This window comes from Pinus tabuliformis, chromosome J (genome assembly GCF_031772625.1).
Source record: "Pinus tabuliformis cultivar Carrire ecotype Pingquan chromosome J, CPIR1, whole genome shotgun sequence".
Classification (NCBI taxonomy): Eukaryota; Viridiplantae; Streptophyta; class Pinopsida; order Pinales; family Pinaceae; genus Pinus; species Pinus tabuliformis.
The window spans coordinates 959,098,750-959,116,337 of NC_142295.1; the positions used below are offsets into that span (position 1 = coordinate 959,098,750).

The 17,588-nt window shown below is 41.2% G+C and overlaps 1 protein-coding gene across 1 annotated transcript in view; it reads right to left on the reverse strand.

Moving 5' to 3' along the window:
* Nucleotides 1-17,588, reverse strand: part of LOC149230005 (nuclear pore complex protein) — a 396,423-nt gene that overhangs the window by 55,391 nt on the left and 323,444 nt on the right. The window contains exons 18-25 of the mRNA XM_089381174.1: nucleotides 13,776-13,864; nucleotides 13,551-13,682; nucleotides 13,254-13,376; nucleotides 12,914-13,012; nucleotides 12,605-12,796; nucleotides 12,206-12,380; nucleotides 11,871-12,027; nucleotides 9,173-9,372 (exon numbers count right to left, since the gene is read on the reverse strand). Coding sequence (XP_089237300.1) covers nucleotides 9,173-9,372; nucleotides 11,871-12,027; nucleotides 12,206-12,380; nucleotides 12,605-12,796; nucleotides 12,914-13,012; nucleotides 13,254-13,376; nucleotides 13,551-13,682; nucleotides 13,776-13,864 — 1,167 coding nt within the window. The remainder of the gene's footprint in view (nucleotides 1-9,172; nucleotides 9,373-11,870; nucleotides 12,028-12,205; nucleotides 12,381-12,604; nucleotides 12,797-12,913; nucleotides 13,013-13,253; nucleotides 13,377-13,550; nucleotides 13,683-13,775; nucleotides 13,865-17,588) is intronic.

Below are 17,588 nucleotides of genomic sequence, written 5' to 3' on the forward strand. Positions count from 1 at the left end.
TTCTAACGTGTCAGACTTAGAAATTTCAACATGGTATCAGAAGATTGCAGATCACAGGAGGACTGAAGGCACCAACAGTAATCTGAAAATTTGCAACAGTAGCAATTGTCCCAAGAGACAACGTTGTTCTAGAGCAAAAGCAGCAGAGAAAAAGTGATGCAGAGGGCCTGCATCATCATTTTGAGTCAAGAGGAGGGCCAGCGCAGAGGCAGAGAGGGACAGATAAGACCTACGCAGTGCCCGGTCATCCTTCTCAGCCAGGAAGGAATGACGTTGTGGCCAGGAGGAACATATTTCGCCATTGTCGGGATTGCGTAGAGCCTAAAAGGCTCAGTTTCTTCAGTTGTCAGGGCTTGGGGAGCTGTGGGCAGATTGTGATTGAGAAGCTGGTGGGGTGCTGGTTCTGTCAGAACAGAACAGTACCTAAGGAGATAAAACCAAGGTAGAGGGAGTTGCTACCTTGACGGATTTCTAGCCAAGAAATCCAGATCCGAGTTGCAGTTGCAAGGAGGATTGGAGAGGAGCAGTTCGACAGCTGGCCAGAGGATTTCCAGGAGGGAAATCAGGACTTAGAGGGTGATTTCCAGGATGGAAATCACGACTCAGAGGGAGTCCAAAAGAGGAGCTGAAATGGTAGTGAACTGTTAAAATTGGCAACTAGGGCCAAACTCCATGTGGGTCATCATATTTATGGCAGCTGATATTTTTCTTGGATCCCTCTAGGATTGATCTAAAGATCATCCGATTCTGATAAGTATTCATGGAGTTACGAATTTATTTGCGTTATAAGACAATTCGTCAAGGTCGGCCAGCTACCAAATAAACCCCACATGTGCTCAACGTTTTAGTATAAATAGAGGTGGCCTTCAAGTCATTTCAACGCACTTGGGATCTCTTCCTCTCTCTACTTGTCTTTGGGTTTTAGTAGGACAAAAGATCCTAAGGAATAACGTTGCCCTGATCCAGAGGGCAGAAAGCTGGAACTGTCAAAAAAGCCTGAACTACCGGAAAAGTCAGAACTGCCGGAAAAGCCGAAAAATCCGAAACTGCTGGAAATGTCGGAAAAGCCGGAACTGCCAGAAAAGCCGAAACTGCCGAAAAAACCGAATGCCGAAAATGCCGAAAAATCCGGAACTGCGAAAACTGCCGGAAAAGCCGGAACAGCCAAAAAATCCAGAAGTGTCGGGGCTATCGGGACTGCCTGAACTGCCGAGAAAAACCGAAACTGTCGGAACTGCCGGGAACAGCCGGAACTGCCATAACTACCAAAACAACCGAAGCATCTATCTCCGAAGGAGAGTAGCATGCAAGGAATAGCTAACTAACATTGGGACAGTTGTATAGTACTTGGCAGCAAATACACCAACCATGCAATGTTACAGCTAGCATGCAAGGGACAACTAGCATGCAACAACAAGCATGCTAAGGACAACAAGCATGCTAGGGACAACAAGCAAGCAAGGTGCAACCAACACATAGGTCAGGATGGCAACATGGTGCAGCAATGGCACATAATGCAGTACAGTGATGGGTACAGTCATGATTAATGAAGCGTGATGAGATGCAGCATAGTGATGATGGGTGCAGCATGCGCGGTGAGGTGCAACATGATGACGAAATGCAGCACAACGATAGGTGAAGGAGTCACCTTGGAGAATTAGTTGAAGCAACATGTCTTCAACTGATCTCATGTATCATCTTCTTAGAGATGATCTATGCTCTTATCTAGATAAGTCAAAGTGTTGACTTTTGTTGCAAACGTACTATCTCTCTCTCTCTCTCTCTCTCTGCTAAACTATTGAAGAACATATAAGAAGAATTGATCAAAGGTTTCCCCACATTGGGGTTTGTCCCTGGCTAGCGCCACATCTTGTGTCCTCTTGTATTGGCTTGTCTTCTGCGATTTATGTTTATGTTCTATCTGTAGTTTACTTTAATGTTGATGTGATTGCTATTCTGGAAAAGATATGGAGCTAACTGTGAAAATTGAAATAAATTGCTCTAAGCATTGAACATACCTAAAATTAACATGGTATCAGAGCTGAGGTGAAGACAATGCCCAAGCAAGAGTGAAAGAGCAATCACCGAAGACAATTAGGAAAGGACAAAAGGATCAGTGGATTCCTCATCCCTCTTCAAATTCACCAAGGGTGAAGTCGAAGCAAAGAATATTATCAGAATGGCGCAGCGGAATATGGCCTACCTAAAGATCACTTCATTGGAAGACCAGATCTCAGGGTGGAAGGAAAGGCAGATAACTAGTTCGGCCATTATGCGAAGGAGTTTCTGAATGGCAGGGATACATCACTTGATGATGATAACAATCATTCCAAGGACATCTTCAATGATCAAAGGAATGACAGGTAATGCAAGTCATCAAGTAAATGGCCAACTCTTCATAGAAAGCAAGGAACCCCAGGTATGAAGAATCAAATGTTGTTTTTGATAAGATAAAGAAGCATTATCTTGTATTGGCCCTTTCCTTCAGATTCTTTGGGAATTTGGCTTATAGATTGTAGTGCTTCAAGGCACTTCATCGGATAGATGGGTGCACTCTCTAATTTGGTAGAGATGGAAACAATCGTGGGATTATACTTGGAGCCGATGCCACCTATCCCGAAAAGGGTGTAGGGAATGTTAACTCTCAATTGAATAAGGGTAACTCGATTCATTTACAGAATCTCTTTTATGTACCTGATCGCAAGAAGAACCTAGTGTCCATCTCGAAAATGGAAGTCAAAGGTTTCAGGGTGGCATTCATCAATGGAAAGGTACCTATTAAAAAATATAATTTTCAAAGATGCTTTTTCTCATGGGTTCAGGGTTGGAAATTTGTATCAAGTTACAGGATGGTCCATTGGGGATCATGTCAATTGACATATCGCATCTATAACACCAGAGGTCTACCTATGGGGCCCTACCTGATGTGAGTCAAATGGTGATAGGGATGTCTGAATTCAAGTAGAGCATGAAGGTACATGTCTGAGATGTACAGAAGGAAAATCTTATAAGGGAACCATTCCCCTCATGCAGCAAGTCCACAGGTTTGGAGCAACCCGAGGAGTTTGAGATTCATGATCGGGAATCTCATGTATACAAGTGGAAGAAAGGCCTCTATGGCTTGAAGCAAAACACCCTGGACGTAGTATGAGAGGATTGATAGCTGTCTGATGAAGCTGAGATTCATTAGGAGTGAAACCGATCCAAACCATTACCCGAAGGTTGTGGATGATAGACCTCTCATACTAGCACCCTATGAGGACGACCTATTTTTGACAGGTGCAGACCCTCTCATTTGCAGAAGGAAGAGGGAGTTGGATTCCGGATGTGGAATGATAAACTGGAAGCCTGTGACTACCTCAAGGATCTTAACTTTCAGAAGTTATATGGCATGATGTCGGACTAGATTTGGGAAATGCCTCTGAGTTTCATAAACTCATTCGCGTTGAGGGAGTTGGATTCTGGATGTGGAATGATAAACTAGAAGCCTATGACTACCTCAAGGATCTTAACTTTCAGAAGTTATATCGTATGATGTCGGACCAGATTTGGGAAATGCCTCTGAGTTTCATAAACTCATTCGCGTTGATGTTCTTGGTGAACTTCCGTCCGGACATATGTTTTGCAATTAGCATGGTGAGCTCATATTTGGTTGAGCCTCACTGGATTGGTGCTAAGAATCTTCTAAGATATCTTCGGGGCACAACCTCTCATGGATTCCAGAAATATGAAACTGCATGATTATTCGAATGTTGACTGGGTAGGCAGTGTGGAGGATCACTAGAGCACTTCTCAGTGCTGGTTCTCTTTGGATTCTGCTTCGATATCATGGATGAGCAGGAAGAAGAAGTCGGTTGCTATAAGCACCGCCGAGACCAAATACATAGCTACGAGTATGATCTCGTGTGAAGCTGCATGGTTGCAGAAGCTCTTAAGTGAGTTGTTTGTACACATGATGAATACCACTATGATTCTTTGTGACAACCAGAGGGGGGATTCGATTATTGAGGAATCTCGTATTCGATGATTGCTCCAGCAGATAGACATCAGATACTGCCTTATCTGCGATATGGTAAGTCGATGAGCGAGGAGGCTCCATCGCATTGAGACTGATGTACAGGTCGCAGACATTTTGTCAAAGCCCCAGGGAAAGGTCAAATCTGTGACTTTCCCGAACGACTTGGAGTCGTTGAGAGACCTTCTTATAAGGGTCCTGCATGTTCCATGCATTGTGCTTTGGGAGCTCAGGGGGGCTTGGGGTACTTACTGGAGCAACATACGACCACAGGGCGACTCACCCTGTCCTGGTGATGCGCTATGAACAGGATGATTAGTTCTTCTGTGGGCCGGGATGATTAGTTCTCCCGTGGCAAGTGTGGAACAGGATGATTAGTTCTCCTGTGGACCGGGATGATTAGTTCTCCCGTGGCATCTGTGGAACAGGATGATTAGTTCTCCTGTGGGCCAGGATGATTTGTTCTTCGTGGCGACTATGGAACGGGATGATTAGTTCTCCTGTGGGCCAGGATGATTTGTTCTCCGCGGCGACTGTGGAACAGGATGATCTCCTGTGGTCCAGGATGATTAGTTCTCCGGGGCATCCACTAAGAGGATGATTCGTTCTCCTGTGGACAGGATGATTAATTCTCCTGTCGAGGCATCCTACCCATGCAGTCTAGGACTCATGGGAAGTACCTCTCATCTGATCAATGAGCAGGGAAATGAGGATAGGGACCATAGTAGTACTACTGATGGACGCATCTTTGTATTTACCGTACTCCCTATGCTAGGATGACCTCCATTGATCTGGGATCAGTATAAGTGGTTTGAGACACTCTCTTGTGACATTGATCTGGGATCAATGAAACTGATCTGGGATCAGTATGAGTGGTTTGAGACACTCTTGTGATATTGATTTGGGATCAATAAAACTGACTTCGGGTCAGTAAGAGTGATGTGACACACTCTCCTCAGATGAAACTGACTTCGGGTCAGTAGAGAATGGTATGGGACATTCTCGCTCAATTCTTCTTCTTCATGGTTCAACAGAGCAGAGTAGAGCAGAGCTCAACAGATTAGAGCAGAGCAGAGCAAAGAAGAGTAGAGCAAAGCTCAGCAGATTAGAGCAGAGCAGAGCAGTGTAGGGCATTGATGGCAGAGACAGTACAGTTGGACATATGGATCAACGGATGGAGTTCTCCCTAGTTGAGAGGGAGTGTTAAAATTGGCAACTAGGGCCAAACTCCATGTGGGTCATCTTATTTATGGCAGCTGATATTTTTCTTGGATCCCTCTCATCGAGAGGTGTAGGATTGATCTAAAGATCATCCGATTCCAATAAGTATTCATGGAGTTATGAATTTATTTGCGTTATAAGACAATTCGTCAAGGTCGGCCAGCAACCAAATAAACCCCACATGTGCTCAACGTTTTAGTATAAATAGAGGTGGCCTTCAAGTCATTTCAACACACTTGGGATCTCTTCCTCTCTCTACTTGTCTTTGGGTTTTAGTAGGAGGAGAGATCCTAAGGAATAACGTTGCCCTGATCCAGAGGGCAAAAAGTTGGAACTGTCAGAAAAGTCGGAACTATCGGAAAAGCCAGAACTGCTGGAAAAGCCAGAAAACCCGGAACTGCTGGAAAAGCCGGAACTGCCGAAAAAGCCGGAAATGCCGGAAAAGCCGGAATTGCCAAAACTGCCGGAAAAGCCAGAACTGTCGGAACTGCCAAAACTACCAGAACTGCCAAAAAAGCCGGAACTGTCGGAAAGGTCAAAACTGCCTGAAAAGCCGAAAATGTAGGAAATGCCGAAAATGTCGGAACTGCCGAAAAAGCTGGCACTGCCGGAAAAGCCGAAACTGCCAGGAAAAACCAAAACTGCTGGGAACAGCTGGAACTACCGAAATAGCCGGAGCATCTGTCTCCAAAGGAGAGCAGCATGCAAGGGACAGCTAACTAACATTGGGACAGTTGTATGGTACTTAGCAGCGAATACACCAAGCATGCAATGTTACAGCTAGCATGCAAGGGACAACTAGCATGCAACAACAAGCATGCTAGGGACAACTAGCATGCAAGGTGCAGCCAACACATAGGTCAGGATGGCAACATGATGCAGCGCGGTGAGGTGCAGCATGATGACGAAATGCAGCGCAACGATAGGTGAAGGAGTCACCTTGGAGAATTAGTTGAAGCAGCATGTCTTCAACTGATCTCATGTATCATCTTCTTAGAGATGATCTATGCTCTTATCTAGATAAGTCAATGTGTTGACTTATGTTGTAAACGTACTATCTCTCTCTCTCTCTCTCTCTGTGCTGAACTATTGAAGAACATATAAGAAGAATTGATCAAGGGTTTCCCCACATTGGGGTTTGTCCCTAGCTAGCGCCACATCTTGTGTCCTCTTGTATTGGCTTGTCTTCTGTGATTTATGTTTATGTTCTATCTGCAGTTTACTTTAATGCTGATGTGATTGCTAATCTGGAAAAGATATGGAGATAACTGTGAAAATTGAAATAAATTGCTCTAAGCATAGAACATACCTAAAATTAACATGAACGGACTGAGGGATCAGGACAGGTTGGACAAGGATTCCAACTTTGTCATCTAGAAGGCCAGGATCCTAGCAGTCCTGAATCGACAACGCATCAAGGACTTTGCCTTGAGAGTCGTGGCTATCCAAGTCGACCCAGCTGAGAATGAGAAGTATGAGGATGCAATGGCAAGGGCAAAGTGCATGATCCTAAACAAGGTCATAGATCATGTCATACCACATATTGCTGAAAAGAACACAGCAAAGGAGATGTGGGATACTTTGACGACCTTGTATCAGGGCACTTCCGTGCAGCGGAAGATGCTATTGGAAAATCAGCTACGGTCGTATCAGATGCAGAAGGGAGAGCATATAGATCCATTCCTTCTCAGGTTGCAAGAGATTCGCGACCATCTTACTTCCATGGGGTCTACACCGAATCCAAAATTTATGTTCAGGACAGCCCTGAATGCAGTCTCTGAAGAGTGGGAGACAATTGTCCAAAGTATTTTGGGCAAGGCTACTCTTCCAGGTTGGGAGGAGATGTGGGCAGCTCTTCGCCAATAAGAGATCAGGAGGTTGACCAAGGCAGGGAGCAGTGGCAAGGGAAGTCGAATCAAGAAATAGGACAAGATGTCGCTCTAGCATCTGCGGGACAGCAAGGGAAGAGGAAGAAGAAGGATATCTCCAAGGTGAAGTGTTTCCATTGTGGGGAGTTGGGACATTATGCATCCCAAGAAGAAAAACAAGGGAGAGGCTTTCGATTCTAAGGCGGCAGCTCCAGCTAAAGCAGAGAAAGAGGTCGAGACTGATGACAACTATGCCATGAGTGCTCATGCACCTCTAGAGAAGAGGTGGGGAGACATCGAGTCGTAGTCAGAAGGACTACATACTAGGGGCAGGTACCTTGATGTACCCAAACTCTTGGATCATATCCGGCTACGGGAGCCCTTAACGATAGTAGCAGGATAACGGGGGTCAGGTGAAGCAAAGTGTAGTGGAGCATCAAGGCAGTGCTTGGGTGCAGAAATCTGAGGCAACACAGTGGAGGTTGCAGCAGTGCGAGAGGCACAGAGGTGTACGCAGCATTGCAGTGGCAGCATAGGGAGCACGATAGCAGCAGAGGCAACTTCAGTTTCACGAGGCTTCTAGACTAACTAGGATGGCAGTATTTGGGAGAAGTCAGTTACCTACTTCTCAGTAACTAAGTTGCAGTGCAACAATTAGCAGTGGCAGTGCTAGGGCCAGCATGGGTAGCATATTGAGAGGGAGTTGCAGTACAAATGTAGCAGTGGCAGTGTCATGGGCAACAATACAGGAAGCAGCAGTGTAGATGATGTGAGGCAGCAGGCCAAGCATCAGCACAGGTACAAGTGCAGAGTATCAGTGTGTTGTTTCAGTGATGGAGCATTACTAGAGCACATTCCTCGCTAAGAGAGAGTGTTGATTTGTGGTAGCATCGGATGTGCTCTAGCCATGAAAATTGGTGGAGAGGCTAAAGCACATGAGAACTCCAAAACCCAGAAATCATTTGGAGAAATTCTACCCAGATGAGGAGATATTAAAATAATTAATATTTTTAATGGGGTCCTAAGTATAAACATAGGAAAATTAAATATTAACGTGTATTAATATAATTTTCGGTTAGAAGGTTCCAAGAGACAAGGATCAAGCGAAATCTAATCTTAGCCGTTGATTAGCGACTTAATCTCAGTCGTGGAAGATTCAACAAGAAAAGTATAAGAGGAGGCTTGAGGGTCAGTTGGAGATACACCAAATTGATCAGCCAGTTCGATTTTCTGGAGCAGGGTTTGCTGAGAGAATCGAGCCAGTGATCTGCTGCAGTGAGGGGTAGTTCGGCCTAAGGCCGAGAATACATAGCAGAGAGGCAGAGATAGTGCCAGAGAGACAACGCAGAGCCTGGAGAGGCTGACGCAAAGGCAACTGGGAGCTACGCAGACGCTGAAGACACCAGCGTGGGTGACGTAGAGGGTCTGAGAGCTAACGCAAAGAGCCAAGGGGCTGACGCAGAGGCTTCAGTAGCTGCACAAAGGCTAGAAAAGTTGACGCAAGGCCAAGAGGCAATGCCGGGAGATTTTCGTGGAGCAAACTGAGTGCTAGTGAGCTGAGAGGGTGACACATTCCCTATCAGAGTGACACACAGCAGTGGAAGCTGCCATAGTTGCTGCGGGATCGTTCATTCAGTGATTGATCAACCAGAATATCTATCTGCGAGGAGAGGTATTACTGTCGAAGGAATTCTCTATTGGGTGAGCCATTTCTAGCACCCTAGTTGTATTAAGAAACTGCATAATAATAAAACCCTCATATCTGTTGTACCGATTTTCCCGCATTGGGTTTTCCGAGGACGATTGTCCAAAAATAACGGTGTCCCTTGTGTGTTTGTCTCAGTTATTTCAGTTGTTGATTTGTATATGAGTTAAGGCTGCATTTGTGTTTATTTCAGTGTTTATATCTATAAATAAATTGTTAATGGAATAAACAAGTAGGAGAAATTAAACTAGATAATGCAGTAGGGATTTCTAACATGTCAGACTTAGAATTTCAACAAAAATGTCATTCAGTGCATCTGCTACTACAATGAGCAAAACCAGGACCAGAAATATAAATGTATACCGACAATTGGCGTTCTGTAGCTAACTCCCCAGCACAGGCATATAAGGCACTTGTCAAGGCAGTGCATGTCGTTGCATCAGGTTGTAAGCAATCACCAGAAGATAGACGGAACATTGCAATTCCATCCAACTCAAGCCATTCACCCTCTTCTGTATCTTGAGGCATATCTTGAATCCCCGTCAGCCAAGGCGTGTATTTTCCTGTTCAATAATTTATATCATTGATTAGTTTAGAATAAAAGATAAGGAAGTTTTATTAATATCCAACAAATGAACATAAATATAGGTCAATGGGACTAGAAAAGAGAATTTTGGAAATGATAACCCAAACATATAAAATTAAAAACTATGTGTTTCAAATTCATTAAGAATGATTGCAGTTTTTAAACAAATTAAGCAAGAAGTCAAGCAAAGCGAACAAAAGCATGTTATGGAAAGAAGATAAATCTTTAGATTTCCAAAAGTTGAAATTTGATTAGAAATTTATAAAAAAATTGTTGAGACAACATTTAAATAACGGGCAAGTAGAAAGACTAACCCACATTATGGGAAGGATCATGTACGTATAGCCAACAAAGAAATCTATCACTGAAGAAAGATTAGCTTTTATTGAATTCCCCTATAACCACACCCACGCGATATTAGGCATGACACCATTTTGAAAAATGAATGGACATCACCTTTTATCCTAATTAATCTTGAACTTGTAAACTTTGAAGGAAAAGAAAAAGTCTCAAATAAATTCTGGGTGAAATGAAACGAGTTGAAAGAATATAAACAGAATATGCTTAGAGCTTGCTCAGGAGCCAAACTATAGCAGGAAAATATTTCATACAGCTCCCTATAAGGATGCATAAACTCTCCCAAAATATTGTACAATGCAGACCATTCATCATTCTAGAAAAAAATTAAAAATAGTGAAATTTACCTATAAAATATAACTAGCACCTCATATCTAAACACATTGAGTTTTCCTTGTGAGTTCTTAAATTTACCTATAAAATATAACTAGCACCTCATATCTAAACACATTCAGTTTTCCTTGTGAGTTCCCTGAGGAAGCAACATCCAGATTTGATAATATAATCTGAGCTTCTACAAGATTCTATAAATGTCTCAGATTAGAGAACATGAAATCTTCATAAGAGAGAAGAAAAGGAATACTTCATAGAGTAGTCAAACAAACCAATTGATAAGATAACACACTCCTGTTATATCTACAAATGGCCAAAGAACAGGTCACTGGGACAAGGATATATAACCAATTAACAACGGATTATACAAGTGCCAAGATCACTGCTAAATGCTAAAAGATGAAAGCATACATATGAAAGTACAAGAAAAGAAAGAACTACATCAGAATGGGTGAATCCTCGAAAGACAGAAAACAGTACTCAAGATCAGAAGATAAAAAAGGAGGTAGAAGTACAGCAGGGAGTACCAAGGATCTTGATAACATCTCTCACTCTAAAGGATTTGATGCAAAGCCCAAATAATGTCCTTTAGGGTGTGCCTAAGGATTACAAGGTTGAGGTTCATGAGCGTATGAGGTGCCCAAGAGTTGTCCATAAGGGCTTCTTATGATGCACACGGTAGGGGGCCCTAATGCCATACAATCTAGCAGGGGTCCTAGGAGGGGTACCTAAGGGACAACTACTAGACCAAGTGACAACAATGGGACAAAAACCCACTGTCACCTCAATTAGTGTCCCCTGCTCTTTACAGACTTATACCGATGGGAGGAGTCCCAATATGAGGGAAATCACCTAAAATGATGATATCAATGACAAGGTTTAAACTAAGTCACTTAACACGGGGACATGGGACAGGCAGGACATGAAAATTCGAGTGTCCTACACGGGCATGTATACCCCCCAGAACAGGACACATAGGACACGTTATATATTATTTTATTAAAAATATATATATTAAAAATTAATACTAAATATATATTTCTTACAAAAATTCTCATTCATGAAACAATTTCAGACACATCTAGATTCTACATTGTAAATTTAAAATTTGTAAGTTGTAAAATGTAACATTATGCATACAACATCAAGCATTGGACATGATAGACTGATAAAGATGACTAGACTTACCATCATCAAAGGCCTGAGAAAGAATATTAGTCATAGTATACAATAAATTCTATATATTTTTCAAATATCTCAAGCATATTAATATTCACATGACAATTTACACCACATCCCAACAACAATAACAGAACTAGATGGAGTTATGTAACAGATCCTAAACTTAATGCTTTGCCTCTCACACAAGTCAAAGCAGAAGTGGACTCACACCACTCATTATGCGGCTCCTTTTCCCAAAATAAGGGTCCTTGTCTTTTATGTATATTCACTTAGAACTTTTGAGAATACAGTTCTTCACCTTCCTAAGCAACTCCACTGTCATGGTCAACTATAGAAGCTCTTTGAAGTCATCCTTCCCCATTTCTCTCTATCTTATGTTTGCTGCTGTGGAAACTTTGAGCATGCGTATGAAATTTGAATAAACCATAAACCATATTTCAGATTCTCAGATATCACCCAATGCAAAAATAAAGACATACAAACCATTCAAAATACCAATCCTATCAAATTTCAGTGTATAGAGAGCATTTGTCGCTACTTGTCCAAATCAAACACCACACAATACATATTACAAACTCTCATTCCCTGTCTTAACATACTTACTTTCCAATAAAGACAACGATGCATTTAAGGCTTGCCTTGCTGCCACAGCTTCTTTTTCCCTTTCTTCAGATGAGAGTTCAATAGGAGAAACTTCGTCATTATCCATTTCTATCTTCAGCCAATTGCGATATAAGGCATCACATGCATAGTACTCTCTCTGATCATATTAAACAAGTTCATTCAGTAGGAAACTTTGATAAAAAGACTCACTGATAACAGACATCAATTTTAAGGCTTTTCTCCGAAGCCATAAATTTCATAGGACATTAAGAGACACTTTTGTTTCTAATGCTCAAATTGTAGGATCAGCTCAAGTCTTGTAAAAGAAAACTTACCCAATCTTGAAACTCCTTGAGGTTCTCTGATACACTATGCTGTTCCAAAGAAAGAAGGAGCTCAGTTGGCTGCTTTAAAGGCTCCGCAAGGTAGCTTAGTAGCATATGAGCACCAACAGGCATTTTAGTAGATCTCCAAATAGATATAAGTGCAAACTCTCGGAAGAGGATGTTGCTGTAATAGGCAAAGAAGTAACATATGTTAGACAAGAAATTCCAAAAGCTGACCACATGATAAACAACAGCTAAAAGACAGATATTACCAAAAAAACAAAAAAAACTAAGTGCCTCGATGTCCATATAGTACAAACCATGATATAAACTACAACTATTAATGCAATCCTGCATTATCTAATCCATTCCTTACAAAACTTCAAGGTCAAAAAATATAATAATAACCTGTGCTGCAATGCCCGTGCAAGAAGCTCTGCCTTTACAAGTTCAGAATCAGATATTGTAGAAGGAGGAGTGAAGCAAAGCCACTGCACTGTTGTTGCTTTCTCCAAACATCCTTCCCGGTGCTGCTCTCCTGGGTCTTCTGTTTTAACATGGCGTGTACTGGGTTTGACCTCGCGTGATCTCATTAGAACCCTATTTAACCAAATAACTGGTAAATCAGTTTACTAGGGTATATCCAAGAAGTTCATGAATTTCAGAAAAAAGTAGTTTGTTTTGTCAAACAATCTTAACAAAAGCAATAGGGAGTACCTATCAAAAATTTCTGAAACACAACCCTTTGATGCTTCACCTGGAAAGAACGGTAGGTACTCCATTGCTGATCGAAAAATTTTATATTTAACATGTACGCTGTCAATTTCAAACACAAATTTTGATCAAGTGAAGAGCATAATTATCATGTGGTATACCATATCAGAACAAAAAACTCTGGAAGAGAAATCTATAAACCATTTAATCCTTCCAATACAAGAGAGAAAAACAGAATGTGAGACAACAGCTAATTCCACTTCAAAATAATAACCAACCTTGAATTGTTAGCTGCAGCATATTAACAAAATGAAGATTTATTTAACAAAACTCCTCCGCATACCTGTCATTTAGCTTCAACTCCATCATGTGCGCATACAGCTGCACACATAGATGAGGTGCAAGGTGTGAAGCATACACACCAACAAGTTCTTCACGCCCCTGTGTAAATAGAAATATTGCATACCTAAAATTACAACTTCCTCAAGTCAGACGGCTATCTCTAGCAATTTGCAAAGTTTGGAAGGACCTCAAAATATTTAAGTATGCCATGACATCTACAATTCACTAATTTATGAAAGAAAAATAACACAGCAAACAAAAATAGATCTAACATAATCTCAGATATAAAGCTACTTACGTATTAAGTATCAAATCACCAATAAGTTGAAGCTTCTCCTGAAATGCATCCTTCACATCATCAGGAAGAATATGCCGCAAGACCAAAACTAAATGTGCCCCAAATCGGATCATTTGTGGATGACCATGAGGCCTTCAGAAATAAAAAGAAGAAAACAGATTAAAGAGTCCAAGGATGTGCAACAATTCACTGGTTGCCAAAAGCATAAATATTTCCACGGCTTACCTAGAACCAGTGTTATCATTACTTGGGGGAGCAATCCATGCCCTCAAAAGTTCAAAGAGATGTGACACATCCGCTACCATTAGATTCATCTGAAAAGAACACAGATCATAAGAAACAAGAATTCAGTGCTTTGTGATGAGGCATAAATGTATAAATTGAAAAATTATGTATTATATTATTAAGCAGAATAGAATTGAAAATGCATTCCTTCATGCGAGAGAAACAGGGAATTGAATAAGCTCTTAATAGTAAAAATGCAGCAATCCTAAATGACACAATATCTCATTAACTTCGCAAAGAGAAATAGGATATCCTCTTGTAAAAAAAGTAATCTATCAAGTTTCAGGCGGATATTGCATGAATGCATTATTCCTCTCATTATTTCTATTTCGTTAATACAGACCTCATAAAATTTAGTTCGATTATGACATCTCCTTCAATACTTCCAGATTGATAAATACAGAAGTTTGGATAATAAACCACCATCTGTTTATTCTCCTGCCAACGATTCTTCCCTTTCTATCAATTTCTAGATTATAGACATTTGCATGGCTCACACATTTTTCCATCGGCACGAGATATTATATTTTGCAACAAAAGGCTTTGCCATATTATGCCTTCAATTTAACTGTGTCGATGTGCATATTCTGCACCTCACATAGCTTAATTGTGAGTTCACTTGAATAATACAAAATAAAAAGAGCACCGAACATAAGCTTATGAATTATTATTTATTTATCGCAATAAAGAAAGTAAATGGGAAGTTGAGGTAGCACTTCGCTTATCATCAGATGCCCCACTTACCATGAAATCTAGGGGAGTTTCAACTGCCTTTGCAGGGTTTCAGAGGGATACCTCTCTATATTGTTTCAGTATCCATATCAGAGATGATCAGCTATTTTTTGGAGGGAGGGTAGTGGTTTTAAATCACAGGCCTGCAAGGAAGGCCACATCCAGAGTCTTCCAAAAGGATCACTTCCTTTCCATCTTGTCCAAGTTATTCAAGATCAAAAACAACAACAAAGAGTTCAAACTACAACTATCATATTGGCTTGGATTAGGCAGTTTTATCAATATTTGGGTGGTGTTAACTAATGTCCTTATAGGATCAAGGTAGAACTAAAGGCTAGACAAGAGGAAAAAGGACACAGGATGATACTAATGGTTAGGATCCCAATATAAGCGATGGTAGAACATTGCTTGTCATTTAAAAGTTTCTTCATTAGACAGGATCAGCCATATGTGTCACATACAAAGACCAGACACAAAGATGCACCTCATTTTCAAGTGTCCTTTGTACTATGAGATTACAACGCACTAAGATTGCCTATATAACAACTTGAGGACCTCCCCTCATCACTTTCTTCCGGTACCACAATCAGATATACCTGGCCCTCTTCATCAATGAGACTCAGTCACAGATCTCATTTCTTGGACACCCCAGCCTCCCATGCAACTACCAAGATGATCACCTAGTTGCTCTATTAAATCAGGGCAACAAAAATCCAACGGATCTTCGAAGTATTTCAAACAATAGAGTTGTGATACCTCGAGTCTCCCCATAACCATCCTCCCCACCCAACCCCCACCAACCAACTCTGAGCTAGTAAATGAATATCTTCTACACTAGTTCAAAGGTGTCAGAACAAGAGTCTAACTATAGGATCATGCAAACATGTCCTACCATTGTGTCTTGTTGCCTCAAAAACTAGGCCTTGTGAGAAGCCTCACAAGCAAAGGCCAAACCTTGTTGCAAAAATGAGGGAGATTTCCATTGTCACCTTACTAATCCCCCTCCTGCTCTTAACTGGAAATGCACCACAAAGGTGGCTTCCCAATCTTCACCTAAAGGCTTATTCTAGATTGTATCATCCAAGGTGACATAGATATAGGCCAAGTGAAGACATTTTTTACTGGACAAAGGCACAATTCCTCTTGTACAGGAGTATCATATCATACACCACGCCTAGAGATGACACGTATGTCCTAGGGTTTCTAGATCTGTAACAACAAAGGGGGTTCCTAGGCATACATGCAAACAAGGAAAGGGTTCACTAAAGATAAAATCACCAAAGGAATAAGGAAAACCCTCAAATAAGCCTTAAGTTGAAGCCCTAGCTAGGGTTATGGTTTTCTAGGGCAAAAAATTCTTAGAGAAAGATGATGCCAGCCCTTCTATGGTAAACTTATCTATGCAAAAGGCTAGATTTCGAGTTAAAGGATCAACAAGGTTAGATTCAAGTTCAGTTTCCTCCAATGTTCATCTACAGGAGCCCTAATTGAATTCAGCCCTGCAAAAATGCCTTGTTGCTTGCCTTGAAAGGAATAGAAAACAAAAGAGTGAAAAAATATTTAAGTTTTCAAGGTTTTTGATCAACACCAAGGTTGCTAGTCCCTAATCCTACTTGGGTGATGGAGTCTTTAGGGCTAATTCAGGAGAAAATGGACAAATGCTTGCGGTAAGGAAGAAAACTTCTTGTTTTCACTTCCATAAACCCTGACTACATTTTATGTGAGGGGAGAAATTAAATAGGGGAAGTTTTCTAGAAGGGACCTTATGGATTTCAAGGAAGAGATATTTAACATAACAATCAACCAAGATTTTCCATAAATAATTTGCATTTAGACATGGAACAAAGAAAAACCATAGCAACAATTAATTACATGTAAAATGATATGAGTTTGCAATAAAACTTACAATTCTTCAATGACAAACCGTTCTTTCAATCCCAAAAAAACCATCTCCAAGACAAAAACCAATCTCCAATACCGAGAGCACCATAAAAGTCACATCTCCACAAGTAGTGAGTTACACAGAGTAAGTTCAGCTCTCAATAAGAGGCCGAGAACCAAGTATGATTATGAAAAATGACAAGAGAGTGATCCTCTATTTATGAGGTCCATCACTCCTACTTATTAGCCTAAAAGCCCTATGACAAGCTTAATTTCGAGTATACTTGAAGAAATGGGTTACAAGCCAACCCAATTCTCAGCATAACAAAAATAAGCCAAAAAACCCTACACGTGTGTCGAAACCCTCTCCTAGCAAGATGTCATGCCCCTTTTGGGTAATAAATGCTCTAAAAATGCATGAAATGAACAAAGGTGGATGTCCAATCACTATAATCAATTATATCTTTTAGGGAAAGCCCTCAATTCACATTGAAAAATGTCTCCATCTGTCAAAACCTTGCTCTAGGTGTCTTGCATCATCTCCAACGAGGCTAAAAGGATGACACCGCACACTCTCTCAAGCATCAGAGCTCCACGTGATAGTAAAATCCCTCTCTTGTCATCCTAGGGATGACCATCATCATCTGTACTCAGGATCAAGTCATGTCCGGTCCACTGGGTACATCATCAAAAATCTCCAACGCCAAGCAAAGGGATCTTAAAGTCTGGGCGTGCTCTTAGGTGTCAATCAATTGTTGGGATCATCAACGTGCTCAACACTATTATAGAGGGGAAGCATTGCATCTGCAAGGTAATCAGTGCTCTCTAGATGTGTGGTATGGCATGGGAATCATGTGTGTGTTCGAATCATGATTGTCATTAGACCAAATCCTGCAAGAATTCGTCTCTCTACAATCGTTAGAGTTAGGATCCACGAGAGGTTGTTAGTCCATGTCGCAAAACACATGGAGAACGTTGAACCCAATTTCCAACAGTCTCCTCCCCCCCCACAATGCGAGTCGGGTGAGCTTTGAACTCGAGACCTATCACTCTGATACCACTTGTTGGAATCATGATTGTCATTAGACCGAAACTGCAAGCATTTGTCGCTGTTACAATTGCCAAAGTTAGGATCCATGA